Genomic DNA, 25,025 nt, shown 5'->3' on the forward strand with positions numbered 1-25,025 from the left:
AGAGGCCCCAAGCCCTTCTCGCCCTAAGAGCTGGGTCCCATGGTAAGCTGGCAATAGGGTTGCAGCAGCCGAGGTCTCCGGGCCTGGATGAAAGGTGGGGTCGCTCAGTGTAGGGCTTTCACACACATCCCTGGAACACAGAAGCCTTTCCAAGAGCCGGGGAGCCCCTGGAGAATCACAGCAGGACTTCCACATGGATTCTGCCCTGGAATTCCTGTAGAAGGTCCTTGGATGAGGGCGCGCACCTAGCGTGTCCCCCTTGGCCACAGCTCCTTCTCGCACGTTGCTTCTCTTCCTTTATTCACCCTGGTACCTGGCCTTGGTACCTGGGCTGTCCTCCTCATCAAAGGGACAATTCAAAACTCTGCAGTTGATTTTAAGAAAGTAGGTGAATTTATTGGCTGGGAAAGACTTAATGTAGTTTTGCACTTTACGTTACTTCTAATTCTTTGCTTCTGTCAAAATTTAAAAAGGACCTATTCAAGTGGTCAACTGACAGGTCATTAAGTACACTTGGTGATAAACTGCTGTTATGTTTTTTGCATATAAGTCAGAAGGAGCTAAAGAAATTGAGCGTCGGCCGGGCGCGGTGGCTCACGCCTGTAATCCCAACACTTTGGGAGGCCAAGGCGGGTGGATCACGAGGTCAGGAGATCAAGACCATCCTGGCCAACATGGTGAAACTCTTTCTCAACTAAAAATACAAAAATTAGCTGTGCGTGGTGGCGCGTGCCTGTAATCCTAGCTACTCCGGAGGCTGAGGCAGGAGAATCGCTTGAATCAGGGAGCCGCAGGTTGCAATGAGCCGAGATCACACCGCTGCATTCCAACACTCCAGCCTGGTGACAGAGCGAGACGCCATCTCAAAAAATAAAAATAAAAATAAATTGAGCGTCATTGCTAAAGCAAAATTCCTCCCAATCCTATCTAACAATTTAGGTAAACAAGTTTCCTCAGTGCTAGCAGAAAAATGGAAACAGAAAAGCCAAAATACGAATATAATGTTTTTTTTGGGGGGGGGCAGGGGAATGTAATTATTTCGATTATTTCGGACTGTGACTCATTCTAGCAATGAGTAATGTCTACCAAGAATCAATGAGCCGGCGCGGTGGCGCTCGCCTCTGGTCCCAGCACTTTGGGAGGCTGAGACGGGAGGACCACCTGAGCCCGGGAGATCGAGGCTGCAGTGAGCCGAGATCGCGCCACTGCACTGCAACCTGAGCGACAGAGCGAGACCCTGTCTTAAAAAAACCAAAACCCGAAAACCAAAAAACCCCACAGCGCGCCGCTTCCCCACCTCTCCGGGGCGCAGAAAGAGGTGAAGTTTGGCCCTCACGGTATTTACTTCCCCTGGGTCCTCGCCTCCTGAGAAGCTGGTCTTGGGCTGCGGTCGGACCTCGCCGCGAGCTCCAGACCCAAGTTTCCGAGCCTGCGCTTCCCGGCCCGCAATCATCTCAACCGCGTAGCGAAGCCGCGCCTGCAGGACACCCCGGGACTCTCCGAGGGGGTCTTAGTCCCCGCGCCCGGAAGTCCGCACCACCGAGAGGGGAGCCGATCCCTGGCGCTCCTAGAGCGGCGCCGGAAGTTTCCCAGGCGGGGCCTCTCGCGACTTCCGGTCGCGGCGGGCGGGTGGCTGTGCGGGCTTTGTCGGCGGGTCTGCGGGGCCCGCGCCCGCGGGGTCCAGTCAGCGGCTGCAGGGTCGGGCTCGCGCCGTCCTCTCCCCGCCCGCGCCGGGTAAGTGGCGCATTCCGGACGGGGGCGGGCAACGCCTTAGCCGCAGCCCCGGCTGGCTCCAGAGCCCGGCGGCCTTGCCAGGCCACAGTTCGCCGAGAGGGCCGGGCGGGGTCCGCAGGCCGCGGCCCGCCCCGCTAGGGCGTCCAGGAGCGGGGCCTCTGCTAGCCAGTCTCCGGACGCAGCCATGGCCGCCCCGCGAGGCTGCAGCGTCTCTCCAGCGAGCCCGCCTCGGGCCCGAGCCGGGGGTCTTCTCCCTGAGGAGTGCCGTGTGGGTACCCCTGGTTCCCTCTCCTTCCCCCCGCCCTGATCCCAGGCCGTAGAGCCACGGGCTTGGGTTTCCGTGTCGCAGTCTTCAGGCCCGCCAGGCCTGCGTGAGGTTGATGCAGCAGGCATGTTTTACGGTGTGACAGGACGGGGTGTGGGCGTTCCCGCGGCTGTGCCTGAAGCCTGCCTCCGCTCCCTGGGGCCTCGAGGCCTCTCGGTGCTGGAGGAGATGCAGCGCCGGCATCTTCTGTGCTGTTGGGGATAGGGGTGGGGAGGGAAACGTGATGAGCAGAATTAGAGTTAAGTACAAGACTTGGACCTGGAGGAGAATTCCCAGATGGGGAGAGGTGGTTTGGCTACGCTGTCCTGCTTTTTCTTGAAGGTACCCCTTTCCCTTCGAGTCTTGAAGAATCCCAGTGGCGTTCTCTGTGCTTATGTCAAGGCTGTCTTGCTCCCTTCACACACAGGCTACGTCATGGTCCAGGGACTCTCAGGGTCTGAGCAGCGCCTGGATGTGGGCCTCAGACTCAGGTAGTTGGTGTGAAGCAGCTCAGGGAGCTGCCGAGCTTGTCTTCGCTGCCTCAGGGTCATGGAAGATGCCCCAGGAGAGGACACGGGGCTTGTCGTTGTCCTTGGGCAGAGCCCTGAGCAGCATGCCGGTAGCAGAAGCCAAATGGCCTGGGTGGGGCGGGGGCAGTTGACAGCTGGCCCCAGTTCTCTGACCTTACGTTTGTTACCTCCCTGAACCTCCGGGGCATCGTGGGGAGCACTAGGAACACAAGCGCTTCCTGCCTAGCGTGTGGCGCCCAGTAGGCCACTTGGTGTGGCGCGGGGCAAGGAGGTCCAGATGTTGGTGGAGCCCTCTGGCTCTGCTTTTCCTGTTTCCTGAGGGTGAAGCTTGGTGTATCCTGTTAATTTCTTCAGGCTGTAAGCAACACACAGTGACTCTGGCTGGGAACTTGAGGCTGGAATATCCCTTTACCAGTGTGGGTGCAAGAGCTGGGGGCTTCTAGTGCCAGATGGGACACCCCTAGACACCCCAGAGCTGCTGTGGCTGCTGATGATACACAACATCTGCTGTTGAGACAATTTCAGGTGATATTTATTTATTTATTTTTGAGACAGAGTCTTGCTCTGTCACCCAGGCTGGAGTGCAGTGGCATGATCTCGGCTCACTGCACCCCCTGCCTCCCGGATTCAAGTGATTCTTCTGCCTTAGCCTCCTGAGTTGCTGGGACTACAGGCACACGCCACCACGTCTGGCTAATTTTTGTATTTTTAGTAGAGACGAGGTTTCACCATATTGGCCAGGCTGGTCTTGAACTCCTGACCTCGTGATCTGCCCACCTCAGCTTCCCAAATTGCTGGGATTACAGGCGTGAGCCACCGCGCCTGGCCTCGGGTGATGTTTTATCCAGCAAATTCTGTGTTATAACAGGAGATGGGTCCATGCTAGTCAGTTTGTTGTGTGGAGCCACAAGTCAGGTGGCTTCTTTTTTTTTTTCATTTCATATCAATTTCTTTAAATGAAAATGTATTGATTTAATTTTACTTAAATTCATACAAGAAAAAGTTAAGCAAAAACTGAAGATAGCTATTTTGAGATAACTTTCTTCAAAGCAAGATATTTGCAATTTTAAAAACTCTCTAGAGGCGGGCACATCGTGAGGCCAAGAGTTCGAGACCAGCCTGCCCAACATGGTGAAACCCCATCTCTACTAAAAGTACAAAAGTTAGCCAGGCGTGGTGGCGCGCACCTGTAATCTCAGCTAGTCAGGAGGCTGAGGCAGGAGAATCACTTGAACCTGGGAGGTGGAGGTTGCAGTGAGTGTAGACCATGCCATTGCACTCCAGCCTGGGCAACAGAGTGAAATTCCGTCTAAAAAAAAAACTTTCTCAAAAGTTGAATTATGAAAATTAGTAAGAGGCACACATACGGTTTTAAGATATGTTCTCGTAAACAGAAACAGCTTGTTTCTGCCGGGCACGGCGGCTCATGCCTATAATCCAATCCCAGCACTTTGGGAGGCCGAGGTGGGCGGATCACCTGAGGTCAGGAGTTCGAGACCAGCCTGGGTAACATGGTGAAACCCCATCTGTACTAAAAATGCAAAAAAAATTAGCCGGGCATGGTGGCAGGCGCCCATAATCCCAGCTACTTGGCAGGCTGAGGCAGGAGAATCGCTTGAACCCACAAGACAGAGATTGCAGGGAGGCGGAGATTACAGTGAGCTGAAATTGTGCCACTGCACTCCAGCCTGGGCAACAGAGTGAGACTCTGTCTCAAAAATAAAATAAAATAAAAGAAACAGCTTGTTTCCAGGTAGTATAACAGCCATTTTAAAATTTAAAATTGGAAGATATCAGCTGAGTTCCAAAACAAGAAACCAACATCTCCACCCCACCGTTCCCCCACTTCTTTTTTTTTGAGATGGAGTTTTGCTCTTGTTGCCCAGGCTGGAGTACAATGGCGCGGTCTCAGCTAATTCCACCCTCTGCTGCCCAGGTTCAAGAGATTCTCCTGCCTCAGCCTCTCGAGAAGCTGGGATTACAGGCATGTGCCACCACACCTGGCTAATTTTGTATTTTTAGTAGAGATGGGGTTTCACCATGTTGGCCAGGCTGGTCTCGAACTCCTGACCTCAGGTGATCTGCCTGCCTCGGCCTCCCAAAGTGCTGGGATTACAGGCATTAGCCACCATGCCTGGCCCACCCCCTTTTTTATTTGTTTTTATTTTTATTTATTTTTTATTTTTATTTATTTATTTTTGAGATGGAGTTTCGCTCTTGTTGCCCAGGCTAGAGTGCAATGGCGTGATCTCGGCTCACTGCAGCCTCCACCTCCGCCTCCCGGGTTCCAGTGATTCTCCCGTCTCAGCCTCCAAAGTAGCTGGGATTACAGGCATGTGCCACCATGCCCAGCTAATTTTGTATTTTTAGTAGAGACGGGGTTTCTCCATGTTGGTCAGGCTGGTCTCGAACTCCTGACCTCAGGTGATGTGCCTGCCTTGGCCTCCCAGAGTGTTGGGATTACAGGCGTGAGCCACCGCTTCTGGCCTGTCTTTTTAAAATAGAGACTGTGCTTCACCATGTTGACCAGGCTGGTCTCTAACTCCTGAGCTCAAGCAGTCTACCTGCCTCAGCCTCCCGAAGTGCTGTGATTACAGGCGTGAGCCACCCCACCTGGCCCAGTTTGAATTTATCACCATGGGGAGAATTGAATCTGAATATTTGAGTTGTATATTAGCATTATTTAAGACGTAGGTTAAAGTTGCTGTAACAGATTGAAATACGGTGTTTCAAATAAGAAGCTTGAGTTGTCTTATTCTCTCTTAAAGGTAGGGGGTGGCCTCCGGGGACTCTGGCTGCCCTGCCTCATCAGCACTGTGGGGAGGGGAGAGAGTGGATGGCACGCACACATCACTTCCCTTCTCACCTCATCTTGGTCACAAAGTCACCTAACTTAAGGGGATACTAGGAAATGTCATTTGTGGGGCAGTCATTAGTAATTTGATGGGGTTTCTAACACTAAAAGGAAGAAGGAAACAGGAATGCTAGGGAACCACATTGGCCACCCAAGTGTCCAGTGGACCTTTCATCCCACACACAGGGATGTGCCAGTGTGGGTCCAGACCACTGCAATAACGTGAATAGCAAAACAAAGCAAGTCACAGAAACTTCTTAGTTTCCCAGTGTATATAAAAGTTACGTTTAAGGTATGCTGTGGTTACTATTAAGCATGCAATAGCATTATGTCTAAAAATGTAAATAATTTAATGATACTTTATTGCTAAAAGATGATCATCTGAGCCTTAAGTTGTAATCATTTTGCTAGTGGAGGGTCTTGCCTTTCTTGATGGCTGCTGACTGATCAGGGTGGTGGTTGCTGAAGGTTGGTGTGACTGGCAGTTTCTTAAAATGGGACGATGAAGTTTGGCCCATCAGTGGAATCTTGCTTTCACAAAAGATCTCTCTGTAGCATGCAAAGCTGTTCGCTAGTATTTTACCCAAGTAGAACTTCTTTCAAAATTAGAATCGAGCTTCTCAAACCCTGCCTGTGTTTTATCAACTAAGTTTGTGGAATCTTCAAAATCCTTTGTTGTCATTTCAACAGTGTTCACGGCATCTTCACCACATCTCTAAGAAGCGACACCTCAGCCGGGCATGGTGGCTCATGCCTGTAATCCCAGCACTTTGGGAGACTGAGGCAGGTGGATCACCTGTGGTCAGCAGTTTGAGACCAGCCTGGCCAACATAGCCAAACCCTGTCTCTACTAAAAATACAAAAATCAGCCAGGCGTGGTGGTGCACTCCTGTAATCCCAGCTACTCAGGAGGCCGAGGCAGGAGAATTGCTTGAACGTGGGAGGTGGAGGTTGCAGTGAGCCGAGATTGCACCACTCCACTCTGCCTGGGGAACAAGAGTGAAACTCTGTCTCAAAAAAAAAAAAAAGCAGGAACACCTCATCCGTTCAAGTTTGATCACGAGATTGAAGCAATTCAGTGACATCTTTAGGCTACACTTCTAAATCTAGTTCTCTTGCTATTTCCACCACATCTGCAGTTGCTTCCTCCACTGAAGCCTCAAACCCCTCACAGATTCATGAGGGCTGGAATCAAGTTTTTCCAAAATATCAAATGTTGATATTTTGACCTCCTCCCACGAATCATGAATGTTCTTCGTGGCATCTATAATGATGACTCCTTTCCAGAAGGTTTTCGGCTGACTTTGCCCAGATCCATCAGAGGAATCATTATCTATGGCAACTACAGCCTTGTGAAACATATTTCTTAATAAGACTTGAAAGTTGGAGTGACTCCCAGCCATGGGCTGCAGAATGCACGTCGTGTTGGCAAAAGAAGAACATCAGTCTCGCTGTTCATCTCCATCAGAGCTCTTGGGTGACCAGGAGCATTGTCAGTGAGTAGTGTTCTGAAAGGAATCTTTTTTCCTGAGCAGTTGGTCTCATTAGTGAGCTTAAAATACTCCGTAAACTGTGCTGTAAACAGATGCGCTGTCATCCAGGCTTTGTTATTCCATATCTAGAACACAGGCAGAGTGGATTTAGCATCATTCTTAAGGGTCCTAGAATTTTTGGAATGGGAAATGAGCATTGGCTTCACATCACCAGCTGCATTCGCCCCTAACAAGAGAGTCAGCCTGTCCTTTCAATCTTTGAAGCCAGACATTGACTTCTCTCTAGCTGCGAAAGTCCTAGATGCCATCTTCTTCCAGTAGAAAGCGGTTTTATCCACAATGAAAATCTTTTTAGAGTAGCCACCTTAGTCAACCATCTTAGCTAGATCTGGAGAACTTGCTGCAGTTTCTCCCGTAAAACTTGCGGCTTCACCTTGCGCTTCTATGTGTGGAAGTGACTTCTTTCCTTAAACCTTATGAACCAACCTCTGCTGGCTTTCTGCTTTTCTTCCGCAGGTTCCCTCACCTGTCTCGGCCTTCATAGAATTGAGGACAGTTAGGACCTTGCTGTGGATTCAGCTTTGGTTGCCAGTCACACCAGCCGTCGGGCAAAGTTGTTGTTTTAATCTCTCCAGACCACTCAGACTTCCTCCATGTCAGCAATAAGGCTGTCTTGCTATCCTATCATTTGTGCGTTCACTGGAGCAGCTCCTTTAATTTCCTTCTGGGGCTTTTCCTTTGCATTCCCGCTCGGCCGTTTGATGCAAGAGGCCCGGCTTTCTGACTGAGTTTAGACATGCCTTCCTCACGAAGCTTAATCATTTCTAGCCTTTGGTTTAAAGTGAGAGATGTGGGATTCCTCCTTTCACGTGAGAGGCCATGGTGAGGTTACTAATTAGCCTAATCTCAATATTGTTGTATCCAGGGAAGAGGAAGGCGGGAGGAAAGGGAGAGAGATGGGGAACAGCCTGTCGGTGGTGAATGTAGGAAACACACATTGATAATTCAGCTTCTTAGATGGGTGTGGTTCATGGTGCCCCAAACAGTGACAGTAGTTTTAGATTCCTGTTACCTGCCAGGCACCTGGCATGGGTGTGGAGGGCAGAGTTCTGAGGTGGCCTCTTAGATTCCTGGCCCCTGATGTACATACCCGTTCTTCCAGTTACTCATTCAGACACTGACATCTGGTACTGTCATGAAGAGACTTGCAGATGTCGGGAGGTCCCAGGTCAGTGAGGTGAGAAGGGAGGCCGTCTGGGAGAGCTTGACCTAATCACACAGGCCCTGGGAAGCAGAGGTTTCTCCATCTGGTTGGAGAACAGAGACTGAGATTAGACGTGTGAGAAAAATGTGATGTGTTGTGCCTGCCTTGAGGTTCAGGTGGCCCCTAGGGGTGGCTCCTGCTCACAGCCAGTAAACACACAGGGTTCTCAGTCCTGCAGTTGCAGGGAACTGGATTCTGCCACGAAATCCGAATGAGTTTGGAAACCAGTTTTCCCCAGGGCCTCCAGATGAGAGCTCAGCCTGATGACATACAGTTGCAGCTTTGCGTGACCCTGCGTGGAGATCCCAGCTGGCCTGGCCTGGATGTGTGACCTGCAGAACTGTGGGGTAACAAATGCATGCTGCTTTAAGCTGCTGAGTTTGTGTAAATTGTTTTTGGAGCAGCGGATAACTGAGTGGGAGAGGGCTTGGCACTGGGCGGGCGGAGTCCCCTTCTTGGAAGCAGTTCCCAGAGTGAGGATTCCCAAACTGCAGGCTGGGGCATTTCCCTCCACAGCGGGGCTGGGTAGAGCATCCCAGTGCCTGCGTGAGGTTGCATAATCCCGGGCCCAGTCAGCTCTTCCGGAGTGAGCACCTGTGTGACTCAGGGCACCATGTGCCCCTGCCAGCAACAGTGTCCTGAGCACCATTGCAGCTTACATCATCCCGCCAGGGATTGGCTGTTTTCTAGCTTCATGTAAGTGGAGTCATACAATATGAGCTCTTTTGTGCCTGGCTGGTTTTGCTCAGCACTTCCTCTGTAGAGAGGTGCACCTGCGCTTTCGTGTGTGGCAGTTTTTTTTCTGTGCATTATTGTTTTGTGTAAGTCTTCTGTTGCTAGATATTTAGGGTGTTAGAATGTTGCTAAGAACACTCTAGCTACAGACTTCGGCAGGATAGGCTTGCAGTTTCTCCAGCAACCTAATTCCCTTGAAAATATCATCACTGTTGGGGCTGCTTGCTGCCAGTGCATCCCATGTCACAGCTGTGGTTTTTGTTTTTGTTTATTTTTTTTTATTTTTTGAGATGGAGTCTCACTTTGTCACCCAAGCTGGAGTACGGTGTTGTGATCTCTGCTCACTGCAACCTCCGCCTCCCAGGTTCAAGTGATTCTCCTGTCTCAGCCTCCCAAGTAGCTGGGATTACAGGTGTGCGCCACCACGCCCAGATAATTTTTGTATTTTTAGTAGAGATGAGGTTTCACCATAGCCAGGCTGGTCTTGAACTCCTGACCTCAAGTGATCCGCCCGCCTTAGCCTCCCAAAGTGTTGGGATTACAGGCATGAGCCACTGCACGTGGTGCAGCCCTGGTTTTTAAACCAGCAGAAGAACCTCCAGTTTTATTTACTGGCTTCTGGGCTGGGCTGATCCCCCCTCTCTCATTATATTGGCAGTGGCCTTGAGGTACTGGAGACAGTAGTGGATGGGAAGCCAACATTACTGATGTTCGCAGTGGCCTGGCTCCCACTGCCCAGCAACAGCCCCAGAGAGAATGCTCTTGAGGCGAGACAGTCAGCCTTCTCATCCTGAGAGCCGCATTAATGGGTCCTCAGTGCATAAGGAGAATATATATGGAAATTAAAAAGGAAATACATGGCCAGGTGTGGTGGCTCACCCCTGTAACCCCAGCACTTTAGGAGGTCAAGGTGGGTGGACCGCTTAAGGCCAGGAGATCGAGACCAGCCTGGCCAATATGGAGAAACCCCATCTCTACTAAAAATACACAAGAATTGCTTGAACCCAGGAGGCGGAGGTTGCAGTGAGCTGAGATCGCGCCACCGTGCAATCAGCCTGTGGAACAGAGCAAGACCGTATCTTTAAAAAAAAAAAAAATGCCGGGCGCAGCTGCTCAAGCCTGTAGTCCCAGCACTTTGGGAGGCCAAGGTGGGCGGATCAGCTGGGGTTGGGAGTTCGAGACCAGCCTGACCAACAGAGAATCCCCATCTCTACTAAAAATACAAAATTAGCCGGGCGTGGTGGCGCATGCCTGTAATCCCAGCTACTTGGGAGGCTGAGACAGGAGAATCGCTTGAACCCGGGAGCTGGAGATTGCGGTGAGCTGAGATCGCGCCATTGCCCTCCAGCCTGGGCAATAAGAGCAAAACTCCATCTCAAAAAAAAAAAGAGAAAATACAAATGCTCGGCTGGGCACGGTGGCTCACGCCTGTAATCCCAGCACTTTGGAAGGCTGAGGCGGGCAGATCACGAGGTCAGGAGATCGAAACCATCCTGGCTAATGGTGAAACCCTGTCTCTACTAAAAATACAAAAAAATTAGCCAGGCGTGGTGGCGGGAGCCTGTAGTCCCAGCTACTCGGCAGGAGAATGGCATGAACCCAGGAGGCGGAGCTTGCAGTGAGCTGAGATGGTGCCACTGCAGTCCAGCCTGGGCAACAGAGCGAGACTCCGTCAAAAAAAAGAAGACAAATCCTCAGACTTGAGGCTGGTAAAGTGCAGGCGCCAAGAAAGAGACTTTCTCTCAAAGCAGTCACCGTTCCTTTGGTCTCTGCTTTCAGAGAGTGGATTCTGGCTTCCTCCCTTTCCATGGCAGAGCGTCAGGTATCATTGTTTCATTATAACATCTATGAGGGAAAAAGTGATTCCTGGCTGGGAGCACCATGTGTAGAGTGTGCACGTTCTCCCCACGGCCGCCGCCTGCTTTCCTCCACGTCCCAAAGATGTGTCCGTTAGGTGAACTGGGGTGTCTCCTTGGTCCCAGCATGAGCGAGTTTGGGTGTGTGAGTTGCCCTGCAGTGGGACCCTGTCCTATCCAGGGCTGGTTCTCACCTTGCACCCTGAGCTGCCAGGATAGGCTCCAGCTACCCAGGACCCTGCATTAAAGTAAGTGCGTAAATAATTATCTTGTTTTTCTTAATTTTTTTTTATGGGAGATTTTCCAGTAAAAAGTGAGAAACCTGCTAGACATTCTAAAAGAGCTGTAGCAAGCACTGTTAATCTTTCTTTAAGATACGTATAACTCACGTTTATTTCAGTGTTTAATACTAGAAGTGTTGGAGCTTTTTTTTTTTTTTTTTTAATTAGAGACAGAGTCTCACTCTGTCACCTAGGTTGGAGTTCCATGGCACAGTCATGGCTTACTACAGCCCCAAACCTCTGGGCTCAAGTGATCCTCCTGCCTTAGCCTCCCAAGTAGCTGGGACCACAGGTATGCAACATCACAGCCAGCTAATTAAAAAGATTTTTTTTTAGAGATGGAGTCTTGCTATGTTGCCCAGGCTGGTCTTAGACTCCTGGCCTCAAGTAGTCCTCCTGCTTTGGCCACTGGAAATGCTGGGATTATAGGCATGAGCCACTGTACCTGGCTTATTACCTTGTATTGAGTGTATTATGTATGCATGATTAGAACATTCATTCATACAACAGATATTGATGAAATGTATTACTTTATGCCAGGAATTGTTTGGGTTGCTGAGAATAAAGAACAGAACAAAGTTCCTGCCCACACAGCACTTACATACTTGCGGAGACAGCAGGACACATAGTTTGTTGCCTGTGGGGTGTGTGTGCGTGTGTGTGTGTGTGCATGCATGTATATATCACAATTCATTGATTCTAAGACACGCTTTCTCCATATTTTAATATCTCTGAAATTGAGTTGCCTGTTAGAATTGATGGAGTGTTTTTTGTTGTTGTTTGAGACAGGGTTTTACTCTGTCACCCAGGCTGGAATGCAATGGCACAAGCACGGCTCACTGCAGTCTCAACTTCCTGGGCTCAAGTGATTCTCCTGCCTCAGTCTCCCATGTAGCTGGGACCACAGGTGTGCTACCTCGCCTGGCTGTTTTTAAAAATGTTTTTTGTAGAGATGGGATCTCTCTACCTTGCCCAGGCAGACGTTGAACTCATGATCTCAAGTGACCCTCCCACCTCTGCCTCCCAAAGTCTTAGTATTACAGGAGTGAGCCACTGTGCCTCGCTTGATGGAGTGTTTTCATTTAAATTGGTACTTTAATTTTCCTTCATGGTTCATAAAATCGTGTCACATCTCACAATCGATGGCTGCTTTGATTGGGTGACTTATGATTGGTTAAGTGGTCAGAACTGTGCAGAGGAAGCAGAGGCAGGAGAGAGGGCATGCTGAGGGTGGGGGTGCCTTGCTGTTTTATAGTGTGACTAGGAAGGACTCTGATTAGGTGACATCAACACAGACACCTGAAGGACATCTAGGAGTGAACCCTGCAAATATCTTTGGAGTCTTTCTACTAAAGTGCAAAGGCCCCGAGGGGGCAGGGACTGCAGGGGCCAGTGTGACCAAAGAAGAGGGAAGGGGAGGGCAGGGTGAGCAACAGGAGTCCGGGCCCGGTGGCCCTTGTGGGGCCTGAGTAGGGGATGGGAAACCCTTGTAAGTTTTGAGTAGAAGAGTGACATCTGATTTATGATTTTAAAGTGTAATTCTGCTGGCTGTGTAGAAAAGAGCTGGAGAAAGGGAGAAGTAAGAAGGTGGGAGGCGGTCGCACTTCACGGTGAAAGGCAATGGTGCAGATGGCAGCCCTGTAGGCTGTGGGCATCTGGTGCTGGGCATGGTTTTGAACAGATGTGGAGTGTGAACAAAGGGAAAAGGATTCAAGGGTTATTGCAGCATTTGTGGCCTGAACAAATGAGATAATGGAGAAAACTATAGAAGGAGGAAAATCAGAAGTGAGGCTGGACGCATTAGGGCTGAAAAACTTCTGAGAGCATCCAAATGAAGGTGTTGGGTGAGGAGCTGCTCAGGTGTGGGGGCTGGAAAAAAGGCCAGGTTGGAGGCAGGCATGTGAGTCTTCAGCATAGATGGCGTTGGTGTCTGATAATGAGTGCACTCACCTCTGTAATGGACAAAGACGGGGGCTGAGCCCTAGACACGCCAGGGCTTTGAGGCATCAGGGGACAGTGGGAGGAGCTATCAGTGAGGCAGGTAGGGAACAGAGAAAGGCTGTCCCAGATTCACATAAGGAGAGTGCCTTCTGAAGGAGCGAGGCTGTGTCAGTGCCGCCCCAGGTTGAGTTGGAAGTGTGGCCATAGCTGACCCCTGATCTGGTGACGTGGATGTTTGGGGTGAGAGCCCTACTGTAGTAGGCTCAGGGGAAGGAGGAAAGGGAGAAATCAAGCGTGGGGTGGGGGCTCTTTGAATGTGGCTGCAGAGGAGGAGAGTCATGGGGTAGTAATTGGTGGGACATGGGGCCCATGACGTGCATTTTTCAGGTGGCTGGGAATTGGTGCACTTCTTCATGCTGAGGGGAGTGGTGGGCTTGGAGGGCAAGGACTTCCGGATGGAGGAGAGGGGTGGGTGCTCAGATGCTGTCCCTGCAAGTGTGAGAGGAAAAGGGAGCTCACGCACAAGTGGAAGTGTTGACTTTAAGTCAGAACAAGGGCAGTTTAACCCAGGTAACAAGCCTGGCAGAGGATAGGTGGAGATACAGGCTGGCAGGAGATGTGGGAGGCAGTGGATGTACTTGCCTGATTTCTTCTGTTTTCTCGTTGAAACAAGAAGCAAGGTCACCAGTGGGGAGGGAGGAGGGAGTGCTGGGTCTGTAAGAAGACAGGAGAAGTGGAAGGTCCTGTGGGGAGTGGGAAGGGTAGGAGTTGCTGGCAGCTCTCAGGCCCCATTAGGCAAGCAGCTCTGAATTTAAAGAACTCAGTCAGCTGGCTGGGCGTGGTGGCTCATACCTGTAATCCCAGCAGTTTGGGAGGCCGAGGTGGGCGGATCATGAGGTCAGGAGATCGAGACCATCCTGGCTAACATGGTGAAACCCCGTCTCTACTAAAAATACAAAAAAATTAGCTGGGCGTGGTGGCAGGCGCCTGTAGTCCCAGCTGCTTGGGAGGCTGAGGCAGGAGAATGGTGTGAACTCTGGAGGCAGAGCTTGCAGTGAGCCGAGATTGCGGCACTGCACTCCAGTCTGGGCGACAGAGTGAGACTCCATCTAAAAAAACAAAAACAAAAACAAATGAAAAATAGCAAGGGTGCAGGCGCAAATCAGGACACAGCCTCGTTTTAACCAAAGCTTGGGCTTTCCCATCCAAGTATGATGGAGGGAGAAAAGGGCAGGGGAGCCCGATTCTGTGCAGGAGGGTGATTCTCATGTAACTTACAGTGAGCACAGTGTCCCAGACCATGGGGTCTAAGCTAGGTATGGAGGGGGGAAGAGGACATGAAGGAAGGAATGAGGAACAGTGAAGAGGTGGTAGGGCTGATGTGTTTATACGTTTGTTTAAAATATCTGTCTTGGTTTTTTAATGGAGTTCAAGCATATCCCCACCCTTCTGCAACTCATCCAGGATTCACTAATGTTCAGAGGAGTGTTGTGCACCACAGACCAGTCTGTCCTGGTGTTGGATGTTAAAAGTGGAGCCACAAAGAAGCCATCTTACATGGGACAGGCTTGGGTGCGAGACCAGAGCTGTGGGTAGCAGCACATTGGGTCAGGATGAGGGGCAGAGGAAGCGCTTCCCACCTCTTGGATATGAATTTTATCCTGCCCTGATTCAGGAGATCCCCATCTGTTAAGTAAGGGGAAAGATGATTTTGTTGTCTTTCGTTTCAGATTCTAATGTAGGAACTGGTGAGAAGAAGGTGACTGAAGCCTGGATTTCTGAGGATGAAAACTCACATAGGACGACGTCAGACAAACTCACAGTGATGGAGCTCCCCTCCCCCGAGTCTGAGGAAGTCCACGAGCCCAGATTAGGGGAGCTCTTGGGAAATCCAGAAGGTCAGAGCCTGGGGAGTTCCCCCTCTCGGGACAGGGGCTGCAGGCAGGTGACAGTGACCCATTGGAAGATCCAGACAGGAGAGACAGCTCAAGTGTGCACCAAGTCAGGAAGAAACCGTATTTTGAACTCAGACCTTCTTCTGCTTCAGAGAGAGCTCATAGAGGGGGAAGCCAATCCTTGTGATATCTGTGACAAAACCTTCACTTTTAATTCAGACCTAGTTAGGCATCGGATTTCGCATGCTGGGGAGAAACCTTACACGTGCGATCATTGTGGGAAAGGCTTTGGCCAGAGCTCACACCTTATGGAGCATCAGAGAATTCACACTGGAGAGAGACTCTACGTCTGTAATGTGTGTGGGAAAGACTTCATTCACTATGCAGGTCTCATTGAGCATCAGCGTGTTCATTCAGGAGAAAAGCCCTTCAAATGTGCGCAGTGTGGGAAGGCGTTTTGTCACAGTTCAGACCTGATTAGGCACCAGAGAGTTCACACCAGAGAGAGACCTTTTGAATGCAAAGAGTGTGGGAAAGGCTTCAGTCAGAGCTCCTTACTTATTCGTCATCAGAGGATTCACACGGGAGAAAGGCCCTATGAGTGCAATGAATGTGGGAAATCCTTCATAAGGAGCTCGAGCCTCATTCGCCATTATCAGATCCACACAGAAGTGAAACAGTATGAATGCAAAGAATGTGGGAAGGCATTCCGTCATCGCTCAGACCTTATTGAGCACCAGAGAATTCACACCGGAGAGAGACCCTTTGAATGCAATGAGTGTGGGAAAGCCTTTATTCGGAGTTCAAAGCTCATTCAGCATCAGAGGATCCATACTGGGGAGAGGCCTTACGTATGCAATGAGTGTGGGAAGCGCTTCAGCCAGACGTCAAACTTCACCCAGCATCAGAGAATTCACACTGGAGAGAAACTCTATGAATGTAATGAGTGTGGGAAAGCTTTCTTTCTGAGTTCATACCTTATTCGACACCAGAAAATCCACACTGGAGAGAGAGTGTACGAATGTAAGGAATGTGGGAAAGCGTTTCTCCAGAAAGCCCATCTCACTGAGCACCAGAAGATCCACTCTGGGGACAGGCCCTTCGAATGTAAAGACTGTGGGAAAGCCTTCATCCAGAGCTCCAAGCTGCTTCTGCACCAGATTATTCACACTGGAGAAAAGCCCTATGTGTGCAGTTATTGTGGGAAAGGCTTTATTCAGAGGTCAAACTTCCTTCAACACCAGAAAATTCATACTGAAGAGAAGCTCTATGAACGTAGTCAGTATGGGAGAGATTTTAACTCAACTACAAACTTTAAAAATAATCAAAGTGTTCACCAAGAGGGACTCTCCCTGAGTAAGGCCCCCATACATTTGGGTGAGAGGTCTGTAGATAAGGGGGAACACACAGATAACTTATAAAATAATTATTCTCCCGCTCAATGAGTGATGTTTGGAAATGCGTGGAATTAGGATTCATGTGGTTTCTAAGATTTGGACATGTCAGAATTTTGTGAGTCATGGATGGGGCTGCTTTTGGAGTGGGTGCCACCTGCCACTGTGCAGCACTACTAGGCTCAGCCCTTCTCAGCTGTGAGCACTGTCCTCAGGAGAGTCACAGGGCTTGACACCTGACTCTGAGCTGGAACAGTAGGGGCAGGGAGAAGACAGGTCTGAAGAAAAGGTTTTTAAAAAATTTTATCCCCAGTTAAACAGTCCATCCCTGAGTTAAATCCCTTTTAGAGCAGAACTGTGTATCTAATCTTATTACTTAGGAGAATGTTAACTAGGAAATTTTGATCTGTTAAGTTGAAGAAAGGTAACTCTATACAAACCCCGAGCCATTTCCCTGTTGTCCTGAGGAGGAACTTCAGGCCTCCCATCGTGTGCCCTAAGGCCTCCTGAGTCCTGGAGCGTTGCCTCCCACTGCCTGACTTCCTGCCACAACAGTTAATGCTGCAGCAACACCGACTGCTTCATCTTCCCTGTGCTCCATGCGGCTTCCTACCTCTCTCGCCTTTGTTCTTGTTGAAGGGTCTCTTCTCAGCTAATTAACTCTGAATCATGGTTCAAGACATGCTTCAGGCATCATGTCAAGGATGTTTTCCCTCAGGCTTAGTTGGCAGTGCTCTGCACACTTCTGTGGCTCAGTGATTACTGCTATTACTGTTATTTACTTGCATATGTCAGAATGACTTGATAGACTATCTCTGTCATTATGCTCTTGAGTTCCTGAGGACAGTGATCATATCTGATTGATTTCCATGTGTCCACTGTCTAGCACAGGGCAATAAAAAGTACACCCCTAAATCTACGCGTAATTGGCATCTCTCTTGCTTTGTCCTTTCTATACTGCCATTCTAAAAATTTTCAGCTGTTGGCTGTTTTTTATTGTTGTTGTTTGTTCATTTTGTATCAGTATAATCTATGATTCTGTTAGAAGTATATTCTCAGCCCTGCTACTGTCTGCTGCTTCTACTTAGAAGTTGCAGGCAATAGCCTGTGCACATCCACGCCCTCATGTGTGCCACCTTACAGCTCATGCAGAACTGTCCACTTGATCTGGAGGGCATTGACACTTGGCTCAGCTGGAACAGTGGGGACAGGAGGAGGCAGGTCTCAAGAGAAGGTCTTCACTTGTCTCTATCTTTCTGTCTCACTTGAAAGGCACAGTCTCAATGTACTACGTAACTCTTCTGTTTTAGCAGTTATAAGGTTGAACTGAGCTCTTGTCATTTTCCATGCTCTCTGGCTCATTTTGTCATTTCAAAATGTATTGATATCTATAAGGAATAGTCCTAAATGTTGGGAAAACAGATGAGCAACCCACTACCCTGAAGTCATCCACAGTGTAGTGGGGAAGACAGAGATCACAGTAGGATGAGTTAAGTATGTGCTCTCAGTTGTGAAGGAGCACAGGTGAGGGGGTGCCTGATGTGGCACAGAGATGGGAAGGCGTTACAGAAGAGGTGACGTTTCAGCTGGGCCAGAGATCAGTAGAGATCAGCTAAAGAAGAAAATAGGATCCAGGAGAGGGAATCTGCAGAAATGTGGAGTCATGAGAGATGGCTCTTTGGCTAGGACTGTTCAAAAGCAGGCAAGGTAAGTGGACAGTGGACAACCACCTCACCGAACTGTTAGTCTTTACCTCTGAATTTCATCTGAACATGAACCCCAAAGTCCAGTTTTGTAACGATACAATTTTTTTCTCATGAGGCCATATTCTGAGTTCTTAAATACTACCAACCCTGAAAGCCTCAAGACAAATAATTCAAAAAAGAGATCTACATTTTCTGAAAAATCAGCATTACTAGAGATGCTTCAAATGTAGATTTTACCAGACTATTTTAATCAACTTTATTGAGATTCAGTTTTCATATAGTAAAACACCTATTTAAGTGTACAAAGTTTTGAAAAATACATACACCTGTGTAACCACCACCGCCAGAACCAAGAACACGTTTCTATCACCCAAAAAAGTTCCCTTTTGCCTTTTCCTAGTTAAGCCCACTCCAGCCCCAGATAACCACTTTCTAGCCACATAGATTAGTGTTGCTTGGTTTAGAGCCTCATACAAATGGATTCATTTAGTATGTGTTCTTTTGCGTCTGATATCTTTCACTTTGGTGTGTTTTTAGACCCATCCAAGCTGTTTGATGTTTCAGTAGTTCTCCTTGCTGAGTGGTATTCCATTGTATGGATAAGCCATCATTTGTTTATTCATCCACGTGTTAATGGGTTTCCAGTCTCGGCTCTTAAAACTATGAGCATTTGTGTAAAAGTAGGTATTTGCACATGTGTTTTTATTTCTCTTGGGTAAGTACCTAGGACTTTAATTGCTGTGTTATAAGTGTCTTAGTCCATTCAGGCTGCCATAACAAAATACCATCAACTGGGAAACTTATAAACAACAGAAATTTATGTTTTACAGTTCTGGAGGCTGGGAAGTCCAAGAGGAAGGTGTCAACATTTGGTGTCTAGTGAGGGCCTGCTTCCTTTTAAGTAGATGTCCTCTCACTGTGACTGCACGTGGTGGAAAGGGACTAGGAAGCTTACCCCATTTGTGAGGGCTCTTCCCCTTGTGATGCTGTCCCCTCCCTAAGACCCCACCTCATATCATCTTACAGGTTAGGAATTTGACATGAATTGTGCAAGGATGTAAACATTCAGTCCATTGCAATAAGTGTTTCTAACTTGCTAAGAAATTGTCACACAGCCCTCCGTAGTGGTTGAATCATTTTACACTACTACTACATTATGGGAAGATTCCAGTTGCTCCATGTCTTTGCTAACACTCGGCATTGTCAGTCTCTTAAAATTTAATCCACTCTAGCCTCCTTATGATTTTAATTTGTATTTGCCCACTGAATAATGTATGTCTATGATGTCATCTGCTTGCTTTTCCGTTTCGTCTTTTGTGATGTGTCTGTTTGTACCTTTTGCCTGTTTTTAAGTTGGGATGCTTATTGTTGACTCAAGTTCTTTACATATTCTGGATGAAAAACCTATGTAATATGTATAATTCTTTGTCTCCATTTGTGACAAATATTGTGAATATTTTCATGTTTGGTTTGCCTGTTCATTTTATTAATGGTGTCTTTTGAATATTTTTTATTAAGTCTAATTTATCAAAGATTTGGGTGTGGTGGCTCATGTCTGTAATCCCAGCACTTTGGGAGGCCAAGGTGGGCAGATCACCTGAGGCCAGAAGTTTGAGACCAGCCTGGCCAACGTGGTGAAACCCTGTCTCTACTGAGAATACAAAAATTATCTGGGTGGGTGGCACGCCCCTGTAGTCCCAGCTACTCGGGAGGCTGAGGCAGGAGAATCACTTGAACCCAGGAGGCAGAGGTTGCAGTAAACCAAGATAATAATGATTTATGAGATTTTATAATTGAGTTTAAGAAATTTGCCTATTCAAGGCCGGGCAGGGTGGCTCACGCTTGTAATCCCAGCACTTTGGGAGGCTGAGGCGGGCGGATCACGAGGTCAGGAGATTGAGACCACGGTGAAACCCCGTCTCTACTAAAAATACAAAAAATTAGCCAGGCGTGGTGGCAGGCGCCTGTAGTCCCAGCTACTCGGAGAGGCTGAGGCAGGAGAATGGCGTGAACCCGGGAGGTGGAGCTTGCAGTGAGCCGAGATTGCGCCACTGCACTCCAGCCTGGGCAACAGAGCGAGACTCCGTCTCAAAAAAAAAAAAAAAAAAAAAAAAAAAAAGAAATTTGCCTATTCAAAGGACATGATTTTTTCCTATGTTTTTTATTTATGGAACTTTTATAGTTTTACCTTTTACATGTAAGTCTGTGATCCATTTTGAGTTCATTTTTGTGTACCATATGCGATAAGGATCAAGATTCACTTTTTTATCTGTGTGGTTGGTTGTTTCGGTTCTATTTGTTGAGACTGTACTTTCCCAATGACCAAGTCTTCACAGGTTTGTAAAACTTCAGTGACATAGAAGTGGTCTGTTCTGGACACCATTCTTCTTGTGTGTATAACTTTACACCAATATGACACTATATTGATTACTGTAGTTTTATTTGAGGCAGAATCTCATTCTGTTGCCCAGGCTGGAGTGTAGTGGCACAATCACAGCTAATGTAACCTCGAACATCTGGGTTCAAGTGAACCTCTTTCCTTAGCCTCCCAAGTAGTTGGGACTGTAGACATGCATCACCACATCTTGCTAATTTTTTATATTTTTTTGTAGTGATGGGGTCTCACTATGTTGACCAGGCTGGTCTTGAACTCCTGGCCTCAAGGGATCCTCCTGCCTCAGCCTCCCAAAGGGATTACAGGTGTGAGCCACCACTCCTGGCCAACTGTAGTCGAACTCAGGTATTGGAAGAGCTTCCGTTTTGTTCTTTTCCCATTTTTTTTTTTGACTTCTAGATCCTTTGCATTTTCATATAAAATTTGGAGTCAACTTTTATCAACTTCAGGCCAGGCCCATGGCTCATGCCTGTGTAATCCTAGCACTTTGGGAGGCCAAGGCAGGCAGATCACTTGAGGTCAGGAGTTCAAAACCAGCCTGGCCAACATGGGGAAACCCCATCTCTACTAAAAGTACAAAAAAATTAGCCAGGCGTGGTGGCGGGCGCCTGTAGAATCCCAGCTACTTGGGAGGCTGAGGCAGGAGAATTGCTTGAACCTGGGAGGTGGAGGTTTCAGTGAGCTGAGATCGTGGCATTGCACTCCAGCCTGGGCAACCAAGAGCGAAACTGTCTCAAAAAACAACTTTTATCAACGTCTACAAAAAGAAAGTCGTCTAGCATTTATAGATCAATTTAGGGAGAAATGACGTTTTAACAATTCTGAGTTTTCCAATTGTTGAACGTGGTGTACTGCCCCATTTATTTAGATCTCTCAATTTCTGTCAGTTTGCAGCTCTCACACATTTTGTTAAATTCATGTATTTAATATTTCTGCATGCTATTGCAAGTGGTAAGGTTTTTAAAAAGCTATTTTCTAGTTCTTATTGCTAGTATATAGAAATGCATTAGACTTGTACATTGATCTTGTATCAAGCAACTTAGATCAGTTAACTTATTAGTTCTAGTAGCTTTTTTCTAGATTCTTTAGCATTTTCTATGTAGATAATCATGTCATCTGTGAATAAAGTATTTTACTTTTCCAATGTATATGGACTTTGTTCCTTTTTCTTACTGTGCTGACTAGGACATCTTGCTCCGCCTTCCTCAGAATTGGTAAGAGTATGTCCTTGTTTTGATATCAGGATACCGTTACTCCTAAAGAATGGTGAATTATTCTATCCACATCTGTTCTCTGAAGTTGTTTATACTGATACTATTATTTCTTCCTTAAATGTTTTCTTCCCTTCTTTCCTTCCTTCCCTCCCTCCTTCTCTCTTTTTTTTTTCTTTTCTTTCCTTTCCTTTTTTTTTTGAGACCCAGTCTCACTCCATCACCCAGGCTGGAATACAGTGGCGTGGTCTTGGCTCACTGCAACCTCTGTCTCCCAGGTTTAAGTGATTCTCCCACCTCAGCATCCCAAGTAGCTGGAACTACAGGTGCATGCCACCACACCCAGGTGTTTGTATTTTTAGTAGAGACGGGGTTTCACCATGTTGCACAGGCTGGTCTTGAACTCCTGGCCTCGTGATCTGCCCACCTTGGCCTCCCAAAATGTTGGGATTACAGGAGTGAGCCACTATGCCCAGTCATAAATTCAATTTTTTTAAACAGCTATAACAGTTCAGGTTTTTCTATTTCTTCTTGTGCCAAGTTTGGTAACTTTTATCTCTCAAAGAATTATTCATTTCATGTAAAACAGTGAATTATTGGCATAAAGTTCAAAACATTCCATTACATTTTATTTGACATTCTATTTTAATTATACTTACAAGAATGTCCTCTGGGCACAGTGGCTCACTCTGTCGCCCGAGCTGGAGCACAGTGGTGAGATCTCGGCTCGCTGCAACCTCTGCCTCCTGGGTTCAAGCAATTCTGCCTCAGCCTCCTGCGTAGCTGGGATTACAGGCGCCCGCCACTACGCCAAGCTAATTTTTTGTATTTTTAGTAAAGACGGGGTTTTACCATGTTGGCCAGGCAGGCCTCAAACCCTTGACCTCGTGATTCGCCTGCCTCGGCCTCCCAAAGTGCTGGGATTACAGTAAGGCATGAGCCACCGTGCCCAGCCAGAGTAGATTAATTCATTTATGAAAGCTTCACCCTCATGATCCAATCACCTCTTAAGACGCCACCTCTCAGTACTGCCATATTGGGGATGAAATTTCTACATGAGTTTTGGAGGGGTAGATACTCAGCATTCTGTCCAAAACTCGTATCCTTCTCAAACAAACAGATGTGTTGCAATCCCGTAGTCCCCAGATTTTATTCCAGCACTGGATCAAAAGTCCAGAGTCCAGAGTCTCATCTGTGAGCCTGTGAAATCAAAAAAGTTATCTACTTCTGAGATACAATGATGGTGTACAGGCAAAAGACAGACATTCCCACTCCATCAGGGAGGGGTAAGCAATAAGAAAGGGTTAGCAGGTCCCAAGCTAGTCCGAAACCCTGCAGGGAAGGCATTAAATCCTGAAGCTGGAGAATCATCTCTTGACTCCATGTGCCACTTCCTGGACACCCCAGGGTGAGGGTTGGGTCCCCAAGGCCTCAGGCAATGCCACTCTATGGCTTTGCTCTACCTCCTATGGGTTAGAGTCTGGTGCCTGAAGCTTCTCCAGGCAAGCATGCATGCTGCCAGTGACTCCACAGTTCTTGGGTCCCAGTGCTGGTCCCACTCCCATGGCTCGCTAGACATTACCCTGGTGGGGACTCTCCAGCAGCTCCAACTCCTCATTTCCATTCAGCATTGCTTTAGTGGGGGTTCTCTGTAGTGGCTCCACCCCTGCTACCAGTCTCTGCCTGGCCCCTAGGCTTTCAATGGTATCCTGTGCAATCTGGATGGAGGCTGCCAAGCCGTCACAGCTCTGGCTTTCCCTAAGCCAGCAGAATTAGCATCACATGGATGCCACCAAGGTTTAGGGCTTGTGCCTTCTGGAGTGAGGAATTCACATCTAGGGCTGCTTGAACGATGGCTGGGTGACCACGGAGCACTACGCTGTGGTGCCCGAAGCAGAGTCCTAAGGTGGCCCTGGGCGAGCTTGCGGAGGGCTCCCGGGGTCTGTCCCCTGAAAGCATTCTGCCTTCCTAGGCCTCTGAGCCTCTGATGGGAGAGGCAGCCTCGATAATCTGAAATGCCTGCTGGGACTTAGTTTCATTGTCTTGGGAGAATTGCACCTGGCTCCCTTCTACCCAAGCTAATTTCTTTCACAAACTTGACTGGGCTATACCCTTGGTTTCCTCTCCTGAACATACTTTTACTCTACCTGGCCGGGCTGTTTTCCAAATCTTTCCACTCTGCTTCCTTTTAATTTATAAATTCTGTTTTTAAACTATTCCTTTGTTCTCAAAGCTCAGCATAAGAGGCCAGAAGTAACCAGCAGCTCCTCCTCCTTTTTTTTTTTTTTCTTAAGACAAAGTTTTGCTGTTGTTGCCCAGACTGGAGTGCAATGGTGCGATCTCGGCTCACCACAACCTCTGCCTCCCGGGTTCAAGCGATTTTCCTGCCTCAGCCTCTCGAGTAGCTGGGATTACAGGCATGAGCCACCACACCCAGCTAATTTTGTATTTTTAGTAGAGATGGGGTTTCTCCATGTTGGCCAGGCTGGTCTCGAACTCCCGACCTCAGGTGATCTGCCCGCCTTGGCCTCCCAAACTGTTGGGGTTACAGGTATGAGCCACCACGCCCGGCCACCAGCAGCTCCTTCTCTTTTTTTCTTCCAGATGTCCTAGTTCATCACTCTCGAGTTTGACCTTCCACAAAGCCCGAGACATGGCCACAATTCAGCGAAGCTCATTGCCAATTTATATTAAGGATGACCTTTACTTCACTGTCCAACACCTTGTTCCTCTCTGTTCCATCTGAAACTTCATCAGAATGGCCTTTATAGTTCATATTTCTATCTGCATTCTGGTTGTGACCACTTAATGGATCTCTAAGGAGGCCCCGTCTTTCCCTAGCCTTGTCTTCTAAGCCCTCACCAGAATCTAGGCCTTTTCTAGCCTGCTCCCCCAAATTCTTCCAGCTTCTGCCCATTACTCAGTTTCAAAGCCGCTTCTACATTTTTGGTTATTTTTTATTAGCAGCACCCCACTCAGTACCAATTTTCTGTCTTCGTCCGTTTTCTGTTGCCTACAACAGAATACCTGCAACTGGATTATTTATCTGTTTGTTTGACAGAATCTCACTCTGCTGCCCAGGCTAGAGGGTAATGATGCCACCATGGCTCACTGTAACCTCAAACCTCTGGGCTCAAGTTGATCTTCCTGCCTCAGCCTCCCGAGTAGCTGGGACTACAGGTGTCCACCACCACGCCCGGCTAATTTTTGTATTTTTAATAGAGATGGGGTTTCACCATGTTGGCCAGGCTGGTCTCAAACTTCTGACCTCAGGTGATCCACCCACCTCGGCTCCCCAAGTTCTGGGATGACAGGCGTGAGCCATCGCTCCTAGCCAGGAATTGCAATTTTAGGTGAAATTTGCTTCCTGTTGCCCTCAGGGCACTGTGGCCCTGTTTGCTGATGCCTTCCTGCCCCTTCACTGGCCCTTGG

General features: G+C 48.3%; 1 protein-coding gene across 4 annotated transcripts; it reads left to right on the plus strand.

Moving 5' to 3' along the window:
• Window positions 1–1,607: 1,607 nt before the first annotated feature.
• Window positions 1,608–17,207, plus strand: ZNF623 (zinc finger protein 623). 4 transcript variants are annotated; one of them, XM_030795285.1, is made up of 2 exons: window positions 1,608–1,734; window positions 14,723–17,207. In XM_030795285.1, the coding sequence occupies exon 2, from the start codon at window positions 14,818–14,820 to the stop codon at window positions 16,306–16,308; it is 1,491 nt and encodes a 496-aa protein (XP_030651145.1). In that variant the 5' UTR covers window positions 1,608–1,734; window positions 14,723–14,817; the 3' UTR covers window positions 16,309–17,207. The 4 variants fall into 4 exon arrangements, with proteins under 4 accessions (XP_030651145.1, XP_030651146.1, XP_030651147.1 ...); XM_030795286.1 differs by having other exon boundaries at window positions 1,612–2,002; XM_030795287.1 differs by lacking the exon at window positions 1,608–1,734 and adding an exon at window positions 6,428–6,918.
• Window positions 17,208–25,025: the final 7,818 nt, after the last annotated feature.

This window comes from Nomascus leucogenys, chromosome 16 (genome assembly GCF_006542625.1).
Source record: "Nomascus leucogenys isolate Asia chromosome 16, Asia_NLE_v1, whole genome shotgun sequence".
Taxonomy (NCBI): Eukaryota; Metazoa; Chordata; class Mammalia; order Primates; family Hylobatidae; genus Nomascus; species Nomascus leucogenys.

What these genes read in the sequence shown, in the direction of transcription:
- ZNF623 (XM_030795284.1), top strand. Translation starts at nt 7,764, where the DNA reads ATGTGGGATTCCTCCTTTCACGTGAGAGGCCATG. An exon ending in CTTTCACGTGAGAGGCCATG is followed by an intron (nt 7,798 to 14,722) that starts GTGAGGTTACTA and finishes CTTTCGTTTCAG; the next exon opens with ATTCTAATGTAGGAACTGGT.